Here is a 22481-nt window from a genome sequence, read left to right as displayed (position 1 = left end):
ACCTTTTTCCCACTCTGCCCCACACCTGCCCATTTGAGCAGTCCCCCCACAGTATTAAATGACACAATTGGTCAGTTACCTTTATCAGAATGAGGCACTGGAGCCTCTTACCTCCCCTCAAGATTCACCATAGAGATTCAATAAAAACACAGAGACATATTTATGGGCAAACCTGTTGGTGGGAACAGGATTTATTCATATTAAAGTCAATCGGGTTGGGCATTCATAACAGCTAATGATCCAGAGGAAGGCAAAAACCCTAGGGAAAAATTCCTTCCTGACTCCAAATGGCAATCGGTATTACTCCCTGGATCATGGCTTAAAGGAACAGTTCAGTGTAAAAATAAAAACTATGCAAATAGATTGTGCACAATAAAAAATGTTTCTAATATAGTGAGTTAGCCAAAAATGTAATGTATTAAGGCTGGAGTGATTGGATGTCTAACATAATAGCTAGAACATTACTTCCTGTGGCCCCCCTTCAAGTCACTGATTGGTTAGTGGCTGGTAACCAATCAGTGGAAACCAAGAGAGCTGCAAAACAGGAAGTAGTGTTCTGGCTATTATGTTACACATCCATTTACACCAGCGTTCAAACATTACATTTTTGGCTAACTCACTATATTAGAAACATTATTTTATTTTCACAGTCTATTTACCCAGTTTTTCTATTTGCATTAAACTGAACACAGGAATCATATTAAAGGAATCATTCAGTATAAAAATAAACACTGGCTAAATAGATAGTCTGTGCAAAATCAAAAATGTTTCTGATATAGTAAGTTTGCCAAAAATGTAATGTATAAAGGCTGGAGTGACTGAATGTCTAACATAATAGCCAGAACACTACTTCCTGATTTGCAGCCCATGTGGCCCCTTCAAGTCACTGATTGGTTAGTGGCTGGTAACCAATCAGTGGAAACTAAGAGAGCTGCAAATCAGGAAGTAGTGTTCTGGCTATTATGTTAGACGTCCAGTCACTCCAGCCTTTATACATTACATTTTTGGCTAACTTACTATATTCAAAATATTTTTTATTTTGCCCAACCTATCTATTTGCCTAATTTTTATTTTAATACAGAACAGTTCCTTTAATATGTCTGTGTTTAATTCACTGTAAGAAAGAAAAACTGGGTAAATAGATAGGATGTTTAAAATAAAAAATGTTTCTAATATTGTAAGTTAGCCAAAAATGTAACATATAAAGGCTGGAGAGACTGAATGTCTAACATAATAGCCAGAACACAACTTCCTGATTTGCAGCCCATGTGGCCCCCTTCAAGTCACTGATTGGTTAGTGGCTGGTAACCAATCAGTGGAAACCAAGAGAGCTGCAAAGCAGGAAGTAGTGTTTTGGCTGTTATGTTAGACATCCAGTCACTCCAGCATTTATACATTACATTTTTGGCTAACTTACTATAATTGAAACATTTTTTATTTGCACATCCTATCTATTTACCTAATGTTTATTTTAATACTGAATGATTCCTTTAGTATGTGTGTGTGGAAGGGAGGGTGCAGGTGTAAGTGTATGTGTGAATGCTTGTGTGGGTTCCAGTGTGGGTGCAAGGTATTCACGGCGCAGGAGTGGGGCGTCGACAGTTTATCCCTCGGAAGAACTTCTTGGTGGAACGCTGCAAAGAAAAGAAATATCTTGTAAATTGTTAAAGAAGAATTAATTACAGATAAATAATTATTAGCATGTCAGCTCTATAGAATGGCACCTTTTATTCTTATATTGATCAGCTGGTGTGAGTCTAGTTTCTAGTTCCAAAGAAGGGAAGAGCTACAACAGCCCTATGAGAGTTACCAAACCTCCCCCTAATTGGTCTATAGAGAATCAACAGCGGTATCTGGAGACTTGGCCAGATCTCTGCTCAGAGTCAGTAACCCAGTACAACCTATAGACAGCCATACCCTGGCCAATAGGGGAAATTCTCTGACTGATCAGGCCACAGGCAAAAAAAAACAGAGAACATACAAGGCAGCTATGGCAACCTTTCAATTTCTCCAATCATTTGGGTAGACAGCCTGAACGACTGGAAGGCTATAAAGTACACGAGAGCCAACATGGTGCATTAGCATATGAAAGTAGAAAGCCAATAATTAGATATATTACCCAGATCCTCTGGAGCCTGATTGCAACCCTTCTTCTCCGGGTTGGCTGCTGCTGTTTTTGTTCAGCAGGAACTTCTTCTTGTAGATCACGCTTCTCCTCTTGTTCCTCCATTTCTATCACCTCTTCTCTCTTTTCGGCAGGAACATCTTTCTCTGGTTCTTCGCCCTTTTCTTGGTTTTCAGCAGGAACACCTTCTTCTTGTTCCTGCTTTTGCTCCTCTTCTTCCTCCAGTTCTATCACCTCTTCTTTCTCCAGTTCTTCCACATCTTCTTGCTCTTCAAGAGGGACCACTTTCTTCAGTTCTTCTGCCTCTTCTTGCTTTTCAGCAGGAACATCTTCCTCTTGTTCCTGCTTTTGCTCCTCTTCTTCCTCCAGTTCTATCACCTCTTCTTTCTCCAGTTCTTCCACATCTTCTTGCTCTTCAAGAGGGACATCTTTCTTCAGTTCTTCTGCCTCTTCTTGCTTTTCAGCAGGAACATCTTTCTCTTGTTCCTGCTTTTGCTCCGCTTGTCCCTCCAGTTCCATCACTTCCTCTTCATGTTCAGGAGGATCATCCTTCTCCAGTTCTTTCCAAATCCTCTTTCTTTTCAGCAGGACCATCTTTGTCTTGCTCCTTTTTTGCTCCTCTTGTTCCTCCTGTTCCATCTCCTCCTCTTGCTGTTCTTGAGGAACCTCCTTCTCCAGTTCTTCTATATCCTCTTTCTTTTCAGCAGGAACATCTCTCGTCTAGTTCCTTCTTTTGCTCCTCCTGTTCCTCTTCATGGTGTTCCACCTCTTCTTGCTCCTCCCGATGGTTCTCCTCTTCCTGCAGGTGATCTTCCTCCACTTTTTCCTGTTGACTGGTCCTAAAGGGGATATAATGGAGAACAATCAGTCAGTGTAATTTGTTTCAAAGTGTTGAGACTACAAATATCATTACTGAAGTAATAATATATTCCCTGATGATCTTTCATGTGTTGATGGGGCAGATTTAGTATATTATATGGGTAGATAAGAGTAAACTGATAGACCAGCTCATATTTTTGTGGAAAATGGGATAAAAAGAGCAGATTTTCCAATATAAATATTTTCGCCTTCTTGCTGTGTTAAGATCATTATATAGAACCTATTTCTGTCTGCTCTTTGCCTGGACTGAATGGTTCCTAACTCACAATTCAAACTATTGCAAAGCCACACTTCAACTGGTTGTACAAGTGACTTTTTCTGTTTATCCCCTGGATTAGATTAAATTAGATGTCTAATTGTAGGCTGCAGCTGAGGAATTCTGGGAGATTGTGGTGTGCAACCTGCAGTCCAATATGAAACTGTGTAAGCGCTGAAATCAGTGCTCTGACTGGCTACATCCATTTTTTCTTATATATATAATTGTTCTTATACATCATAATAACTGGAAGGATATTAAAATGTAAAATAGCATACATGGCAGCTTCTTCCAGTCTCCTTCTCTTTCTCGAGGAGTTTGCTCTCCATGCCTCCGATATTGATCTTAAAGTCTGTTTGGGAGACAAGGAGAGGAGCAAAGAGGTAATAAGACATTTATACTTCTGTATTGGAGGAAAGCATGAGGGACAGAGACAGTGATCCAGACACTTACTTGAAAGGCCTTCAGCAACCCTGCGTCTCGGTCTTATTTTTGATGTTTCCTGAGCTGTGGGAGAAAAAACTCAATTGTTTATACACACTGCATTGTACCCATGTTTATTAGGGTTCCTATGAGGGGCCTCTGTGCATAACCCACAACTGCATTGCAACGGATTTTGCTGGCTTGAAAATGGGACTTTAGGTGTCGAAGTTTTAGAAGAGATCCAGTCAATAATTCTGTTACTACTGTTACTAAGGCACCCAGTCACTATTATTAATCACTAATAATGCCACTTACAGGTGATTCCGGCAGCTGGAAATCCAGTCACAATCTTATCCAGTTGTTTCCTGTAACATAAAAAAAAGTGTCAGATTGAGGGAGAATAATGGATTAAGCAATATTATCGGGTAGAATGAGAAAGCAGAAATATGGAGCAGCGCTGCTGTGCAGTTCCCATTCACCTGCAGTGTCACTATAGGCACACATCCAAGTGATATGTATATAATTATAATAATAATAATTAGATATATGATTTATGTTTTACTGTCAGTTCTTGAGTTTAAAAGGGCATAAGAACCAAATACTGGCAACATAGGGAATTTAACATAAATATTAGTGCTTCACGACCCGCAAATGTAATGAAAGGCCCACAGGGCAAATGTTTTTACAGATATGGGGGATAGCATTTTAGTTTTCTTCTCAGTTTGGGACATAAAACATATATAATTCTCTTCTATAATTAGTTTATAGCTGGAGGTGCAATGGGCTGACTACATTGTATAAGCCAAGAGCTGGCAATCTTAATGCCACACTGATTCAAATATAAAGTTACAAATAGTTTTTTATGGACTGAAATAGCAATAGGGCGCAACAGTCATGAGAAACAAAAAGGCTGGGGACACAAATTTCTATAATGAATAATAATTACAATCTAATTATCATTTTATTCGCCTATTTTAAGATTCCATTACCTGATTTCATGAACACAGTAGTGAAGTAAGGATGAGGTTCGCCCTAGTCAGGTACTGGTGGGTGGCTGCATATCTGATAGGAAGTTGGCTCTGAAAAGAATTGCCATTCTTGGAGCATTAATAAAAGGTTTTATCTACTGCTGATTGCATTCTAACTATGTCTGGGCCCTGGTTAAACCTATAATAGAGCCCAAAATGATCCAAAAAATAGTGAACAATAAAAAGGCACTAATAAAGAAACAATTTCCGGCAAAATAATCTTTTTTAGAGATAGTTGAAGGAGAAAAAGTTCATAGCTAAGAATGTTCTAAAATTGTTTATGATGAATATTTATAAATAGGGCCTGGTGTGAGCCCGAATGGCCAAAGTTCCATCCAATCTTGAGCACAAACCTCCTGGGTCATTGGGAGTGGGAGAAAGGGTGCAGCTGTGGGTGACTCTTCAGCCCGCTCCCCTCTATAGGAGACAATGCAGAACATTCTATTGATTGATGAAGGGATGAGCTGGAACATTTCAAGATAAACAAGGAGAAATTTCACAGCCCGACAGAACAACAAATGGACTCGGCTGACAGCGGGGGGACATGATATGATTTATTAGGCTTTTATTTACTCATCAGACTCTTGATGTCTTGAGTTTTTCTGCAATAAATTCAAGGCAACAAGTGGGTGTGAGACACAGTAACATGTTTTATTCTTTAAAAGTTTATAAAATTATTTTTTTTCTGCCTAGCCCACTAATGATGATGTCACTTCCCGTTTCCAGCAACGGCACTTCCTGCTTTATGGTGGTCAGTGTGTCGCAGATCAGTTTGCAGATCAGGCAGTTGCGGGTCAGGTAGGTAAAAATGTGGGTGTGGGTTACAGGTCCAGGGTGGGGCCACCATATTAAACAGGTGGTTCACCTTTAAGTTAACTTTAAGTATTTTATTAGAATGGCCGATTCTAAACAACTTTTCAATTGGCCTTCGTTAGTTTTTTTTTTCAATATTTTTGTTTTATTTTTCAGACTCTTTCCAGCTTTCAAATGGGGGGGGTCACTGACCCCATCTAAAACCAATGCTCTGTAAGGCTACACATTTATTGTTATCGCGTCTTTCTTATACCTCTATTCAGGCCACTCCTATTCATATTCCATGAATTTACGAGGGGTTATCTCAGTTCCACTATAACTCTTAGGGCCCCAGGCCACCAGTGTTTTTAACTCTTAGGGCCCCAGGCCACCAATGTTTTTAACTCTTAGGGCCCCAGGCCACCAATGTTTTTAACTCTTAGGGCCCCCAGGCTACCAATGTTTTTTAACTCTTAGGGCCCCAGGCCACCAATGTTTTTAACTCTTAGGGCCCCAGGCCACCAATGTTTTTAACTCTTAGGCCCCAAGCCACCAATGTTTTTAACTCTTAGGGCCCCAGGCCACCAATGTTTTTAACTCAATCGCTTTAGCAGGAACCCCCCACCCCCAAAAGGACGTCTCATAACCTGGAGAAAGTGGTACCCAAAAAACAAATCCAGCTAGTCATTGGCCAATATCAAGCTCCTTCATATACTAAATGTCTGGTATAGTGACAATAGGCTGGTGGGAAGTGGATGGAATTCCAGTGTTAAGAAAGGGGCCTTGGACTTGAATGGAAATGCTGTTACATTGTGGCCTATGGAGTAAAGCAATATTCTAGTTCCCTCCAATCATTAGAGATCAGTATGTGTCCCTATGTCTTTCAGCCCCGTCATGTACATATTAATCAATTAACCCTGCAGAGATATTAACCCATTCCCTTCTTCAACTTAACCCCTGTATCAGCACCACCACCACCCAGTTTTACCCTCACACAACCGCTCAGTCATCTTTAGTAGAACGATGCACAGGAGCCCCTTCCCTCAATATTCACCATAGGGATTGAAGAAAAACACAGAGACATATTATGGAGAAACCTGGCGGTGAGCACAGGATTTATTACAATTAATAGGCAATTTATATTTGGGCCTCCCTAACAGTGGATGATCCAGAGGAAGGAGAAAAACCCTAGAGTGCTATGGGGGCCAATCTGCACTGAAGGTAAAAATTCCTTCCTGACTCCTAGAAACGGCAGTCGGTTCTACACCCTGGATCATGGCTAGACCCCCTACCTATACACCCCCACCTCCTATTCACCCCTCACCTATACACCCCCCCTCAACCTTCTCCTATACACAACCCCCTACTCTCCATCCTATACACAACCCCCACTCTCCCTCCTATACGTAACCCCCACTCTCCCTCCTATACAATTACTCTCCCTCCTATACATAACCCCCACTCTCCCTCCTATACGTAACCCCACTCTCCTCCTATACGTAACCCCACTCTCCCTCCTATACGTAACCGCTACTCTCCCTCCTGTACAACCCCCTACTCCCTCCTTTACATAACCCCCTACTCTCCCTCTTGTATACAAACCCCACTCTCCCTCCTGTACACAACCCACACTTTCCCTCCTATACACAACCCCCACTCTCCCTCCTATACACAAACCCACTCTCCCTCCTATACAAACCCAACACTCTCCTCCCTCCTATACACAACCGCCACTCTTCCTCCTGTACATAACCCCCACTCTCCCTCCTGTACACAACCCCCACTCTCCCCTCCCTATACACAAACCACACTCTCCCTTCTATACACAAACCCCACTCTCCCTCCTGTACACAACCCCCTACTCTCCCTCCTGTACACAACCCCCACTCTCCCTCCTATACACAAACCACACTCTCCCTTCTATACACAAACCCCACTCTCCCTCCTGTACACAACCCCTACTCTCCCTCCTATACACAAACCCCACTCTCCCCCTGTACATAACCCCCACTCTCCCTCCTGTACATAACCCCATCACCCTCCTATAACACAACCCCCACTCTCCCTCCTATACACAAACCACACTCTCCCTCCTATACAAAAACCCCACTCTCCCTTCCTGTACACAACCCCTACTCTCCCTCCTGTACACAACCCCCTACTCTCCCTCCTGTACACAACCCCCTACTCTCCCTCCTGTACACAACCCCCTACTCTCCCTCCTATTCACAAACCACACTCTCCCTCCTATACACAAACCCCACTCTCCCTCCTGTACACAACCCCCTACTCTCCCTCCTGTACACAACCCCCTACTCTCCCTCCTGTACACAACCCCCTACTCTCCCCTCCTGTACACAACCCCCTACTCTCCCTCCTATTCACAAACCACACTCTCCCTCCTGTACCAAACCCCACTCTCGCCTCCTGTACATAACCCCCACTCTCCCTCCTATACACAACCCCCTACTCTCCCTCCTGTACACAACCCCCACTCTCCCTCCTGTACATAACCCCACTCACCTCCCTGTACAAACCCCCTACTCTCCCTCCTATACACAACCCCCTACTCTCCCTCCTGTACATAACAGACAGACACACACAGACATACGCTCTCGGGATAGGTCGGTAGGAAGGAAAGGATTTAGGCCGTGGTGGAGGGTCGGCGGCAGCAGGTGAGTCTTTGGGTGGAATGCTGAAAACAAAAGATTTAGAAAATGTTTAAGATAAGAATAAAGACAAACACTTGTTTCTTTATGATATTAAAGGCTCGCTGGTTGCTTTAAGAGCGCACTATTTGTTGGGCCTTTGGGGACTGTTTGGGTCTTATTGGCCTACTATACAATCAACACTTTATCTGCAGACTTAGATCCCTGTCAGCAACCTCTTACACCCTAAAGGCAGCCAAACATTGGTCTATGGGGTGTGCCCTCAAAGTGATCAGCCTGCGGGCTCAACAGACAGGGTGTATGACTTCCTTTCTATTGTTCTGATTGAAAATGATCAGAAAGACTGGAAGTAAAGTGGAGCTGCATTGGACAACATGAGGTATCTCTAGAAGAAGGGTAATTGTCAGTAAATTGATACATTACCCAAACCCTGCGAAGCCTCTTCATTATGGCCTTCTTGACCCGTTTTCGGAGGGTCGGCCTTTCTACCACCGGAGGATCTTCGATGGTTTCTTCCATCTCAGGAGCTTGTTCTGTAGCTACTTCCTCTTCTTTCTCCTCCTCCGGTGCAGGAGCCTGTTGTTCCTCAGGGACTCCCTCTTCTCTCTCCTCCTCAGCAGCAGCAGGAGCTTGCTCTTGTCCAGGGGCTCCCTCTTCTCTCTCATCATCCTCTGCAGCAGGAGCTTCTCTCCTCCTCCTCCACTGCAGGAGCTTGTTGTTCTTCTGGAGCTCCTTCTTCTTTCTCCTCCTCCGCTGCAGGAGCTGGTTGTTCCCACGGGCTTTCTCCTCCTCCTCAGCAGCAGGAGCTTGCTGTTCTCCTTCAGCTCCCTCTTCTCTTTCCTCCTTCACTGCAGGAGCTTGCTGTTCTTCATTAGCTCCCTTTTCTTCCTTCTCCTCCTCCGCTGCAGGAGCTTGCTGTTCTCCTGGAGCTCCCTCTTCCTTCTCCTCTTGTGCTGCAGGAGCTTGCTGTGATCCATCAGCTCCCTCTTTCTTCTCCTCAGCAGCAGGAGCTTGCTGTTCCCCAGGGGCTCCCTCTTCTATCTCCTGCTCCGCTGCAGGAGCTTGCTGTTCTTCTGGAGCTCCGTCTTCATTCTCCTCCTCTGCTGCAGGAGCTTGTTGTTCTTCAAGAGCTCCCTCGTCTTTCTCCTCCTCCTGTGTAGGATGTGGTACGTCCCCAGGGGCTCCCTGTTCTCCCTCCACCTTCTCTGCTGCAGGAGCTTGTTGTTTCTCCAGGAGCTCCCTCTTCCTTCTCCTCCTCTGCTGCAGGAGCTCCTTCCTCTTCTCCCTCAGCTGCAGGACTTGCCTGTTGTTCCTCACTAGGTTTGAAGGGAAAGAAATATCGTTATTGTCATTATTCTTAAGTGACAGTAAGTGTAATTGAAAGTATTTAGTGCAAAATACATACCCAGCAGCCTCCTGCAGCTTCTGCTCCCTCTCCCAGAGCGTCATGGCAAGCTGGTGAAGGTGCCATTGGATAGTCTGCGGGTGCAGGGGAGGCACAAGGATAGGAGCAAAGGGGAAAGAAAGGAGACAGTTATGATTATGTCTGTATATGTGCTGCTAATAGTACCTTTATACGCTGAGGGCAGTGAGGGTGTGGGATTCCCATGTGATGGGGGAACTTACATTCTGCAGCCGCAGATACTCGACATGCTGCCCCCATCTCCAGTGTTCCGATGATGCTTCCTGTGGAAGGAGAGAGTCAATGTTAATAATAGAATTATTATAGAGACACACAGTGAATAATAACCTCTCCTATAATAATAATAATAGTGACACTTACAGGAGGCAGCAACTCCTCACTGTAGAGGGCGACACACTCCCTCTCGAGCACTTCCTGTAACATAAAGAAAGTAGTAGTGTTACACAAGAGCTGGCAATCTAATATCATTTATTCTCTATTTATCTAGACATCTGTTGTGCATTACATACCAGATAATCGATCATCACCCAGTACTCGTAAATGTTGTCTCTGTGCGTCGTCCTCGGGTCGATGTAATAGAGAAGAAGAAAGTCCTCTCTGAAAAAGAAAAATATCACTGAGCGTTAATAAAAACATTTTCCAGCCTTATTGCCCTTGCACTTACCCCTGGGGCAATAGCAAATGACTCCCAACATGTAATAAGAGCATTTATGTTTTACTTACAGGACGACGTTCTTGCCGAAGTGGACCCGGTAGTGATGTTCTGCGGGAAAAACACATTTATGTTAAATACTGAGCTAAAGGGGGGAAGGAATTCACATATAATAAAATGTAGGAACTGATAAATAAAATAGGATTTTACCGTAATAAGAGGCAAGGGCCTTAAAGTCGGTGTCTTCCTCCCTGAAGTCCTCCAGGACGACGTACAGCGGCTGTAAGTGAAAGGAAAGAGCATTAGGGACAGAATAGTAAATGGCTCTAAATGCTGCTCACAGTCAGTCTGGATCTGAGGAGAATAGAGACAGAAAAGGGTTTGGGGTTTCTATCGGGCAAACATTCCAGGAATAAGGTGATTTTATTCTGAAAAAAGGAAATAAATATAGTGGTTGTTTTTCCTGGATGTCAGTTCTACCCGCACAGAGGCAAATGGTATGGCAGCTCCCACCTGTATGTATAAAAGGAAGCAGTGCAGACAGACAGACAGACAGACAGACAGCTGCTTAAGGAGAGCTTATATAGAAGAGTGAAAGGGAAACAGCAGTTCAGATGAGAGAGGATTTATTTTACACTGAGGCATTACCAGGAGAGATGTCTTGATCGTTATCTCCTCCATCGTCGACACCTAAAGGGACAAATGGACACAATCAGGCAAAATGAAGTCACGGTTACAGGGTTTGTTCACCTTTAAATAAACGTTTAGTATGATATAGAGAGTGATATTCTGAGACAATTTGCACTTGGGTTTCATTTTTTATAATTTGTGGTTTTTTTGCATTATTTAGCTTTTTATTCAGCAGCTATAAAACAACTTATTGAAGACCAATTGAAAAGTTGCTAAGATTTAGCCATCCTATAACATACTAACAGTAAACTTAAAGGCAATTATTTCCTTCTGTATATTCCCCTATTTGTATTATTAATGCTGCTGATAGCGATGAATGGGCTTCTTATAAATCCCATATACAGTAACCGTATGGGCTCATATGCACAAAGCCACGTGGGACCCCCCTCAAGTGAATTTAGGGCAGATTTGCTGAAGAAGAAATCATGTGCTGAATCAGTTGAATTTGCAAGATTTACCTCTTCAAGAAGATTCTCCGATGTTAAAAAAATAGGGGGCGGCACAAGGCCGGGGCACCCCAAGGGGGTCTCCCTAAGGAACCCCTGGCTCTCTCTTACACTGTTCAGATGAAGATGGATGTGACTGAACAATGGAGAAGCCAAAAATAAACCCAGGTGTTATCAGGCAGGTGTAACAGCAAAATCAGTCCAAAAAAAGCAGGAAAAGCTCTGTAGCAATCTGTATAGAAAAGAGAATAAAAAGGCAAGTTAATGAATTTAGCGCTTAATATTTCCTATATAATACAGAGGAAGGCAGAGATCTATTGTCCCCTAAACTTGAGCTTTGTCAGGTCCTGGTCCCTTTTTCTTTATTGTAGTAAAAGTTATTTGTCAAATAACCCCAGAGGGAATATACACTTAACCCAGAGCCAACCAACGGACTAAACCAACTGTCAAATCCCTATGGGTAAAGTCACCTCTCTTCTATGGGACCTGCTGTCTGTCCCTCCCACTCATTTACTATCACCCCCTACTGTCCCCATGGCACGTGCCTCTGCTTCCCACCCCTAGTTCCAGACTGGGGGGCACCAACTATCCCTTTTTTCATAAATATAAGGGAAATTTGGCAAAAAAAGTCTCAGAGGGAATATACACTTAACCCAGAGCCAACCAACGGACTAAACCAACTGTCAAATCCCCAGGGAGAAATTATCTCTCTTCTATGGGACCTGCTGTATGTCCCTCCCACTCATTTACTATCACCCCCCTACTGTCCCCATGGCATGTGCCTCTGCTGCTCACCCCTAGTTACAGACTGGGAGGCACCAACTATCCATTTTTTCATAAATATAAGGGAAATTTGGCAAAAAAAGGCTCAGAGGGAATATACACTTAACCCAGAGCCAACCAACCGACTAAACCAACTGTCAAATCCCTAGGGAGAAATTATCTCTCTTCTATGGGACCTGCTGTGCCCCCCACTTATTTACCTATTGTCCCTATGGTACGTGCCTCTGCTTCCCACCCCTAGTTACAGACTGGGGGGCACTAACTATCCCTTTTTTCACTAATATAAGGGATATTTGGCAAAAAAATGTCTTGGAGAGAAAATACACTTAACCCAGAGACAACCAACGGACTAGACCAACTGTCAAATCCCTATGGGTAAAGTCATCTCTCTTCTATGGGACCTGCTGTATGTCCCTCCCACTCCCACTCTATCACCCCCTACTGTCCCCATGGCACGTGCCTCTGCTTCCCACCCCTAGTTCCAGACTTGGATAAAGGGAACATGTATTTAGCTACAATGTTGGTACATAAGAGCAGGGCTGGGGGCAGATACCAGGGGGCAGAGGGGCAAATCTCTAAGGAGCCTGTCAGTACTGGGAACACAAATTAAGCAGCTTATGGTGAGGTACAGGGGTCCCCAAATGTTCCCTTCATTAATAAATGTGAATATTTGCTGACATTCCTGTATAACTGACAAATCCTGGTCTGTGTCTCCCAACCAGCACTAAGATTAAAGGCTCCTCCCAAGCACATTTTAGGGGTAAATTCTCCAAATTCACTAAAATCAGTGGGAGGCGCAACACCCACTAGTCTGGGGGGAAAACATTGCCCTAATTCCTGCCTCTTTTTGCACTAAAATAAAGTTTTTTGACAAGAAGTCTCCCAGAGGGAAAGTCCACTTACCTCTCACCACAGGGCCAACCAACGGACTGAACCAACTGTCACATCTCCAGCGTGAAGTCACCTCTGTTTCCTGCTCTTAAAGGGAAAGTGTCCCCATTTGATGAGTGAGGTTTATGTGGCATTTATTTCTAATTAGATGTGCAGTACATACACAGCCTATTAAGTACACTGAGCATTGCTTTGTATGTGTGGCCTATTGAGTCTGTTGGATCCATTCATTCATCAGCCAGGGTTCCAATCAGTGCTGCTGCTGTTGTTCATAGCACACAAATTATATATACATATATCCAGCACCCGTAGCGGCTATATCCTCTTTGTCTATTAAACTCCCACCAATCCAACTATAATTAGGCCTTTGGGTTCTATAGTCGCTCACCGTTCAATCCACGTGGCCGGGTGCTCTTGGCCTGAGCCCTACACTTATGATTTCATGTTTGTTTTTAAAATTGCGAAAAATATACCAGTCTCCTAATCTGTTACCCCAATGGAGCATCCAAGTGTTGGAGAGCTGATTGGTGCCATTTTCCATGTGCTCCCAGGCAGGGCAGTCCTAAGAGTCTGAGTACCCCAGGGTAGAGCCCTGCAGGGTGTTGGGTACCCCCCAAAAAAGCAGCGAACCTGTAGGTTGTAGTAAGGCCTTTCAGATGCAGGTTGGTGGTCTGAGGGTTTGCAGGTCAAGTTGTGGATCTTGAAAAGTTTTATTCCTTTTTTTTTAAAGTTTTTAAAAATGTTTTTTCTCTGCCTAGAGCAATTCTGATGACATCACTTCCCATTTCCAGCAACAGCACTTCCTGCTTTATGTTGGTCAGCGTGTCGCGGATCAGTTTGCAGATCAGGCAGTTGCGGGTCAGGTAGGTAAAAATGTGGGTGTGGGTGCGGGTACTCTACCGTAAGGTGGTGTTGGTGGTTCACCTTCAAGTTAACGTTTAGTATGTTATAGAATGAACAATTCTAAGGAACTTTTCAATTGGTTTTTATTATCTCTTTTTAAAGTTTTTATTTGCCTTCTTCTTGTGATGCTTTCCAGATATCAAATGTGGGGGGTAACTGACCCCATCTAAAAACAAATGCTCAGAAAGTCTACAAATGTATTGTTATTGCTACTTTTTATTACTCCTCTTTCTATCCAGGCCTCTCCTATTCATATTCCAGTCTCTTAATCCAATCAATGCGTGGTTGCTAGGGTAATTTGGACCCTAGCAACCAGATTGGGGAAACTGCAAACCGGAGCGCTGCTGAATAAAAAGCTAAATGACTCTAAAACCACAAATAATAAAAGTGAAAACCAATATATCATACTAACAGTTAACTTAAAGGGGTTGTTCACTTTGAGTTAACTGTTAGTATGATGTTGAGAGGGATATTCTGAGACAATTTGCCATTGGTTTTCATTTTTTATTTGTGGTTTTTAAATTGTTCAGCAGCTTTTTCCAAAATCTGGTTGGTAGGGTCCAAATTACCCTAGCAACCATTCACTTATTTGAATAAGACTGGGATATGAATAAGGGAGGGGCTGAATAGAAAGAGGAATAATAAAAAAGAGCAATAATAGATCATTTGTAGCTTTACGGAGCATTTGTTTTTAGATGGGGACAGTGACCTCCATTTGAAAACTGGAAAGAATCAGAAAAAAAGGGTAAATAACAAAACAATATAAATTAAATAATGAAGACCAATTGAAAAGTTGCGTAGAATTGGCCATTCTATAACATACTAAAAGCTAACTGACAGTTGAACAGCCCATTTAATGGACAAGTTGATAACCAGGTGATTGTGCCGTTGGCATGAACTACCCACTGACCTTGTCCAGGGCCACTTTAATATCAGGGCAAAAGGGGAATCTGCCCAGGGCCCACTGCTTTTCGGGGCCCACTGGCAGCCTGATAATTCTTTTTTATTTAAACTTTATTAATCTATTTTTTGCCCCACCTCAGCGTCAGGCCTGCACAGGAGATTTCTTGATAGGTAGGGGGCAGAGGAGAGCGCAAGAAGGAGGAAGCCGGAAGCAGATGGAGACAGGAGGAAGCCCAGTGGCAGAACCCCCTCAAGGCCGCTGGCGGTATGGCAGTGCTGCTCCAATCACGTCACGGTGTGTTTGCAAGTACGTCTGTTCATTCTCACTCTGGCTGCAGCCTGACAAGTGCAGCAACAACAGAAAAACTTGTGGGTGAAGTGCGGACCTCTCTGCTTCTCTTCTCTCCTCCAGCACCGGCACAGGATTTCCACTGCAAGTGTAAAATTACTAATAATGCAACCGAGTAGAGTCTCTCTCCCCATGTATCATTGCTCTGGGGCGGTGGGTTTTGGAGCGAGGCAAAACTAAGGAGAAGTTTCTTCCCCCAGGTATGACATGAGCTGACCCCGTGTGCTGGTGCCTTTACTCAGTTTCGGGAGGATCCATGGACTCTCGCGATGGGGCACCAAGTGCAACTTTCTGCTGCTGCCGTTTCTGGCTTCTCTGTATTTAATGGCAGCACTTAGCAGGCGGCAGGTGTCAGTACCTGACCCTGGAAAGGGAGCAGCTGTCCCTGTGCCGTGGAGGGAGATGATAACTTAGGGGTCGGAGAAGTGCAGAACCAGTAGGGGCACCAGATGCTGAGCTGAATAGTCTTTTAGTTTAGAGCGGTGCTGGGGTGACAGGGGTGCAGTCATAGACAGTGCAGTGGTGGCTTCTTGCTACCTGGTATGTGGAAGCCCTTAGTAATGTCCATCCTGCAGCCCTCCTGCTTCTAGTACTTCTACTTCTGTGTTTTGAAGCCCTGTAACAACTGGAGGGCCGCAGGATGGACATCATTGTCATGTACACTGGCTAAAGTTACACATAATGGTGGTATTTATACATGAAATTGCCCCTGTGCCATCCTGCAATGATTTCTGGGGCTATTTATAATAAATATTTGTATTTATACATGAAACTGCTACTGTGTTCATTCTTCAGTTTTTATTTTAATTTCTTCTGACCTGGCTTTCAAATAGGGGTCACAGAGTAGTCCCCAGGTAGCCCATAAACTGTTGTACTAGGGGCTGTGTTTTTAAGAGATTAATTTTGTTGTCATTGGTATTTATTACTGATCTTCTATTTTGGTATCTCCAGCTCATATTCCAGTTTCTCATTGAAACCACCACTTGGTTGGTAGGGTCAGTTGCACCCTAGCAACCAGATAGCTGTTAACATTGCAAACTGGAGAGCTGCTGAATAAAAAGCTATATAACTAAAAGCCGCAAATAATGACCTTGTCATGCTCCTTTAAACGTTTTTTTCTTTTTTCTTCCTAGCCCACTAATGATGACATCACTTCCCGTTTCCAGCAACGGCACTTCCTGCTTTATGGTGGTCAGCGTGTCGCGGATCAGTTTGCAGATCAGTCAGTTGCGGGTCAGGTAGGTAAAAATGTGGGTGCGGGTTACAGGTCTGGGTTTCAAAAATTGTTTCCGCGCAGGACTCTACCCCAGGGCGGGGCCACTATATTAAAGAGGTGGTTCACCTTTAAGTTAACTTTTAGTATTTTATAGAATGGGCGATTCTAAGCAACTTTTCAATTGGCCTTCATTATTTATTTTAATCATATTTTTTTTTCTTATTAAGTTGATGGGATCAGAGTTGGGGCTGTGCGTGGGCAGGAGGCTAAAGAATATTTGAATGAATCAGAGGGAATGGGCCTGTGGGAAGGAATTATAAGCTCAGACCTTTGTAGCTTTATTTTCTGCATCTTATTAGTTGTGAGTTGCACTTGGGTTAAGGTCAGTTCATGGGTGTTATACGTGCGGGAGTAATTGCACGAGGGCAGCAAATAAAACTGACTAGTATTGATCCCACACCGGTCACAGAAAAGCATCAACAACTCCTCATTCACTTCTAGTAATTTGTTCCCCTGCACTGCTGCTTTTTCTTGTTTTGTTTTTATTTGTGTCCAAAACTCACTATTGATTTTCAACATTCTGACGTCACTATCGATCATCATTTTTAAAATTAGACCTGGCAACCCTGCCTAATGTCTAATTGAAGAGTACTAAATAAGGGGAGAGTACTGTACAAGGGGGGAGTACAGATGAGGGGAGAGTAATGTATGAGGGGAGAGTTCTGAATAAGGGGAGAGTACAGTACGAGGGGGGAGAGTACTGTGTATTAACAGTACTACCAGTTTTCCTGATTTCGATGGAGCAGTGCTGAATTTTACGCCCCAAAAGAGGTGGAGAAAACTGGAAAGTGGGTTGGGCTTGGGTCAGTTTGTGGGCATGATGGGGGCAATTAGGGGGCATGGTCTAATTTCTCCTGCTTTCTAATCATGAAATGCTGTGGGTCGTACCAGTGCCCCCTGGTGCTGATTCCACAAACTGCAGGGCACTTAGCCTGGGCTCCATTTGTGTTCAATGAAAACTGGGTGAGATAGGAAACAACATCTGACCAATAATTCTGGATCGTTAACTATAAATGCACGAAGCATCAGGACCTGGAGGTGCATTAAAGGCACAATCTAATGGGATATATATATATATATATATATATATATATATATATATATATATATATATATATATACAGTATATTCACAGGCAGACAAAGTACAAGCTCCTGACTCAGCCCCTGTGGAAATGAACAAGATAACGAGACATTAAATATTTACCATCCCACTCACATCCATTATGGAACAACATGACTTTACAAGGTACATTACCTGCGCCACGAGCATCACCCAACAGAGACCGCCGGCTAATGTTTGTGTGGGTAACACATGAGGGGCACATGGGTGTATCTGCTAATCCCATGGGTGCAGGTGCCTAAAGACTTGCCATTCTTTGCTCTTTATGGTGCAGAACACAGCACCCTACCTGGGCTCCCCAGCACCTTGAACCACTTGGAAATCTCAAGGTTGGGGTGATGCCAATGTTCTGTGCCCAAGCCATGCCCCACATGAGTACAGTATTGCCAAACACAGGGAACATTGTATTCATGTCAGGCTCTATTCTACAGCACCCCATACCCACTATTTGTCCTACTATCTGTAGGGTGTTTTTATATTGTTCCAAATATTTCTCAGCACTCTGATCTTGGCTCCCCCTCCACCAATAATAGCAAAGTACAACTCAGAGAAAATCCACACGGAGAGCTTACTCTGTGCTTATTGTGTAATCATAACGGACCCCTTCATCAGAGACCACCCTAATAATGTTGTATAAAGGCACAATAACAGCAGGAGAGATTATTTACCTGCATTGGGGGAAACAGCTCCTTTTTTTGTTTGGGTGCCTGCGGTAGGGTAAATAGATTGTAAGCTCAGAGGGGCAGGGACTGAATTGAATGAAATGGTACTGGTGCAAATAAAATATGGAAGAGGTTTATACAGGATGGAGTTAGTAACGGTATGGGATCCGTTATCTGGAAACCCATTATCCAGAAAGCTCCGAATTACGGAAAGGCCATCTCGCATAGACTCACATTTTATTTATCCAAATAATCCAAATGATTAAAAATGATTTCCTTTTTCTCAGTCAAAATAAATCATTAACTTGTACTTGATCCCAACTAAGATATTATTAATCCTTATAGGAAGCAAAACCAGCCTATTTGGGGTTCTTTAGTTTACATGATATTCTAGTAGACTTAAGGTATGAAGATCCAAATTACAGAAAGATCCATTATCCGGAAAATGCAAGGTCCTGAGCATTCTGGATAACAGGTCCCACACCTGTATGGCAGAAAAGTAGGTGGTGTTTTGCACCCTGCTCAGGGCTCCCAGAAGGAAAGAAAAGGGGGATTATTTTGCAGAGGCAGAAGGCAAGGACAAGCAAATAATAAAGAAGTGATTTTCACTCTTGATGCCCTTAAGCTAATGCAGCATAAAGAGGAATCCCACAAATAAAAACTTGTTGCCCACGGACACTTAACCTAAGCGTCCTGTAAATTTATTGAAGTCATGAAAACATTTGGTTCCATGGCTGCAATAACTGTTCGGACTGATTCCATTTTGAATTTTTGATTGGCGACCAAAGGATTCAATGGTTTGAGGTTGAGAACTGGCCTGAAGGTTCTGTCCTTCTGTATCTTTGGGGTTCTGGTACAGTCTCTATCACCCCGGAGTTTAGCCGGGTACTGACCGCTTGTTGGAGCAAATGTTCCTTGTGTGGAGCGGTGGAAGACGGAAGAAACCTTCTTTGTGGTAGATGAAGGGTGAATGGGATTCTGTATCCCTGCTGAATTATACTTATTGCCCAAGAATCTGATACATGAGTTTGCCATTCTCCTAGATATCTTTGTAGTCTGCCCCCTACCTGTTGTGGCCCGTGCTGCCACTGGGAGTCAGGCGGAGTTGGCTTTGGGGATGTTTGGAAGGAATGTGCTTTTTGCCACCTGTGACCTCGGCAATAATTTGCTTCAAGTCTGGGCCGAACACAGAGTCTCCCGTGAATTTTAGCGACGGTAGTCTCAATTTGGAAGCTGTGTCCCCCGACAAATGGCGTAGCCATAGCGCATGATGTGCCACTACAATGTTTGCTGTTGTTTTAGCCGCAAACTTCACTACTTCCATAGCTGCATCCGCTACAAAGGCCAGTGTAGTGGTCAATCTATTTACCTCTGCTTGTAGTTGTTGTTGGGATGACGGTGGGTGCCGTGTAAGCTCCTGTGCCCAATGCTTAGCTGTGCGGGATAGTCCCACAGATGCTGCGGCTGGGCGTAGTATTGCTGCCGCCTGAACATATGATCTCTTTAGGGTGGATTCCATGCAGAGATCTAATGGGTCTCTAAATGCGTCTTCTTCTGCTGGTAGTGCGGTCTGTCTGGAGAGCCGGGCAACCTCTGAATCTACCTTGGGAGCTTTGTCCCATTTCTTTTGGTGATCATCGGGTACAGGATATGTTTTGAAAAATCTCTGAGTAAGAGCAATGCGTCTGTCTGGCTGAGCCCATTCGGCATCAATAGTTTGTGTAATAGCGTTGAAAATTGGGAATATCTGCTTTGGTTTTTTCTGTACCCACAGCACCATATTCGCTTTGGAGAGAGTAATTGTCTCATCCCTGATCTCTAGAGTTTGTAGCATTTCCCTGAGTAATCTCTTGGACATGTCCGGGTTTGCTGTAGATGTAGTGTCATCATCTGAGTCAGAACTAGATGAGAGCGCATGATCTGATAATTTGGATTTTAAGAAGGGGGGGTTTATCCTCATCTGAGGCAAGACCCTCCTCTGATTCAGAAGTTGAAGATTCAGGGGTCCGAGCTTTACGTGTCTTAGTATGTTTACCAGTCTGTGCCTGTGGGTTCTGGACTGTATTCAGGAGCCACTGTAAAAACTCTCCAAGCTGAGGTGGTGCTGGTGGATGTGTCTGAGCCTGATTTTGTTCCCAAGGCATGGCTGGAGATGTATCTACCCTAGTTTGTGATGTACTGGGTAAAGCTAATGGAGGGGTATTGGGAACGGAATTGGGTCCCTCTAAGGTTTGAGTTTGAACAGGTTGTGACAGTACAGGGGCTTCTTGTACCTCCTCTGCCCTACAGTCTGAGCAATAGGTCTTTTCCGACTTTCTCAGAGAATGTTTGCATGTTTTGCATGACTTTCTCAGAGAATGTTTGCATGTTTTGCATGACTTTCTCAGAGAATGTTTGCATGTTTTGCATGACTTTCTTAGAGAATGTTTGCATGTTTTGCATGACTTTCTCAGAGAATGTTTGCATGTTTTGCATGACTTTCTCAGAGAATGTTTGCATGACTTTCTCAGAGAATGTTTGCATGTTTTGCATGACTTTCTCAGAGAATGTTTGCATGTTTTGCATGACTTTCTCAGAGAATGTTTGCATGTTTTGCATTTGGATTTTTGCTTTCTTTGTAGAAAGTAATTCATCCCTTAGGTCCCTGAGGGAATCAGCCTTCTCCATTGCAGTAATGACTGACGTGTCTAATAGAGACTTGTGTAATTAGAGTGACTAGCAACCCATGCCTTCAGGACTGTGCGTTGCGGCTTTTAGTGGCGCCATGTTTTCCCCTCCGTGTTGTGTAACCAGACAGCTAAGTTACCTGCAGTGACTGTTTACAGGAGGCGAGCTGGGGTTTTTGTTTGGCAGACCAATCTGCATGTGTAAACGGCCCATTAGTGGACTGCTGTGCCCCTTCAGCCCTAAAGACAGTTGTGTCTGTCCTCCATTCTGTTTGTATCAACTTTGTGTACAGCCATTCTAGACAGCTCTGCGTGTCATTAGGCTTCATGCAAGATCCTGCAGGACTGTTAGGCTCCTTATGAACAGCTCTGCGTGTTCAGTATTAGAGTAAGCCTTAGCACTCCTGTTCTGCTGGAAACCAGTGGTACACTGAATAAAAAAGGCAGCTCTGTGTGCCCCATAGTACAGTGTGAATAAGCACGTTGTCGTTGTAGAAGAAAAAAATAAATAGGTAAATAATTGCCTGTCCTTCACCTCCGAGGCAGGACAATAGAACTGAGGAGTAGAGGTGGAGCCAGCACTTATAGGCGGTAGGAGGGGCCAAGAGGCATCATTCTTTCTGTCCTGCCTCCAGTGGTGATGAAGACAAAACCCTAACGTCTGCACTGACAGGAGGGCCGAGTAGAGAAAATTAGACCTGGCAACCCTGCCCGACGCGTTGAGGGGAGAGTAATATATGATGGGAGAGTACTGAATGAGCGGAGTACTGTATGATGGAAGAGTATTGTATGAGGGATGAGTACAGTTTGAGGGGAGAGTACTTGACCCCTTAAGCTAATGCAGCATAAAGAGGAATCCCACAAATAAAAACTTGTCACCCTTAATGGAAAGCAATCAGGCGAGAGCAAAAGGGGGTTAGAGATAGGGCTGCCGAGAGAGAGAGAGAAATGGGTACTTATGGCCTAACAATGAGAGGGCATTGCTGTCAGGAGCACCTGATGGCTCACCGCTCCTCTACAGCGCCGCGTCCAAGATGGCGGCACCCATAGCCACCACGTGGACAACGACATCAGCCTAGTGACGCCGGTGTGCAGACGCGTGATGTCGTGCCCGGCGCCAAAATTCAAAATAAAAGGACACGGGTTCAATGCCCGATTGTAGGATTTGGTTACTTTATTCCTGGCTGTTCCTATTTTCCTGTGATTGCTGATTATTGGATTTTTGACCCTTGCCTGGATTATTGCCGCCAGCCTTTTGAACTATTGCCTGTATCTTGACTACGTTTATTCTTGATCCCTTCTGTACTGCAAACTTGGACTTTAACCAGAAGCTTCCTCCTAGGTCCGGACTTCCCCCGCTGAGAGCCGATAGGCCCCCGTTACAATTGCACCTTCACAGCAATGACCTTGGGTGCCGCTGGCCAGGCTTTGGGTGTACAGAACGTTCAAGCAAGAGACGGGTTAGAATTATCTTCGTTATCGTATTATTCTTTGTTCAAATGTATTCTATTTATATAACTTAAAGGAAATCAATGAATTGTAT

The 22481-nt window shown here is 43.9% G+C and overlaps 3 protein-coding genes across 5 annotated transcripts in view; all 3 read right to left on the bottom strand.

Annotated features, from left to right (window-relative positions):
- Nucleotides 1-22481, bottom strand: part of LOC121393056 — a 1743327-nt gene that overhangs the window by 645486 nt on the left and 1075360 nt on the right. The window lies entirely within an intron of this gene.
- Nucleotides 1438-3555, bottom strand: LOC121400995 (cilia- and flagella-associated protein 251-like). Its single transcript, XM_041585377.1, has 3 exons — nt 3539-3555; nt 2120-2964; nt 1438-1634 (listed from the first exon to the last, which is right to left on the bottom strand). Exons 2-3 carry the CDS (start codon nt 2762-2764, stop codon nt 1575-1577), a joined length of 705 nt encoding a protein of 234 aa, XP_041441311.1. The 5' UTR covers nt 2765-2964; nt 3539-3555; the 3' UTR covers nt 1438-1574.
- Nucleotides 8046-11033, bottom strand: LOC121401147 (cilia- and flagella-associated protein 251-like). The gene is made up of 10 exons (XM_041585491.1): nt 10896-11033; nt 10458-10527; nt 10319-10358; nt 10105-10192; nt 9956-10009; nt 9799-9858; nt 9578-9651; nt 9373-9488; nt 8596-9275; nt 8046-8198 (listed from the first exon to the last, which is right to left on the bottom strand). The coding sequence occupies exons 1-10, from the start codon at nt 10926-10928 to the stop codon at nt 8148-8150; spliced, it is 1266 nt and encodes a 421-aa protein (XP_041441425.1). The 5' UTR covers nt 10929-11033; the 3' UTR covers nt 8046-8147.

The sequence above is a fragment of the Xenopus laevis genome, chromosome 3L, assembly GCF_017654675.1.
Source record: "Xenopus laevis strain J_2021 chromosome 3L, Xenopus_laevis_v10.1, whole genome shotgun sequence".
Taxonomy (NCBI): Eukaryota; Metazoa; Chordata; class Amphibia; order Anura; family Pipidae; genus Xenopus; species Xenopus laevis.
Note: the sequence above shows the minus strand (reverse complement) of the source record. Positions and strands in the feature narration are given on the sequence as shown.

Bases quoted from the DNA above. Each gene is read 5' to 3' on its own strand.
- LOC121401147 (XM_041585491.1), bottom strand. From the start codon at position 10,928: ATGGAGGAGATAACGATCAAGACATCTCTCCTG. The intron at 10,193-10,318 runs GTAAGTAAAACA...TTTCTTTTTCAG, and splicing joins TTCGGCAAGAACGTCGTCCT to AGAGGACTTTCTTCTTCTCT. The intron at 8,199-8,595 runs GTAATGTATCAA...TTTTGTTTTCAG, and splicing joins AGAGGCTTCGCAGGGTTTGG to CATTCCACCCAAAGACTCAC.
- LOC121400995 (XM_041585377.1), bottom strand. From the start codon at position 2,764: ATGGAACAGGAGGAACAAGAGGAGCAAAAAAGGAGCAAGACAAAGATG. The intron at 1,635-2,119 runs GTAATATATCTA...TTTTCTTTGCAG, and splicing joins TCAGGCTCCAGAGGATCTGG to CGTTCCACCAAGAAGTTCTT.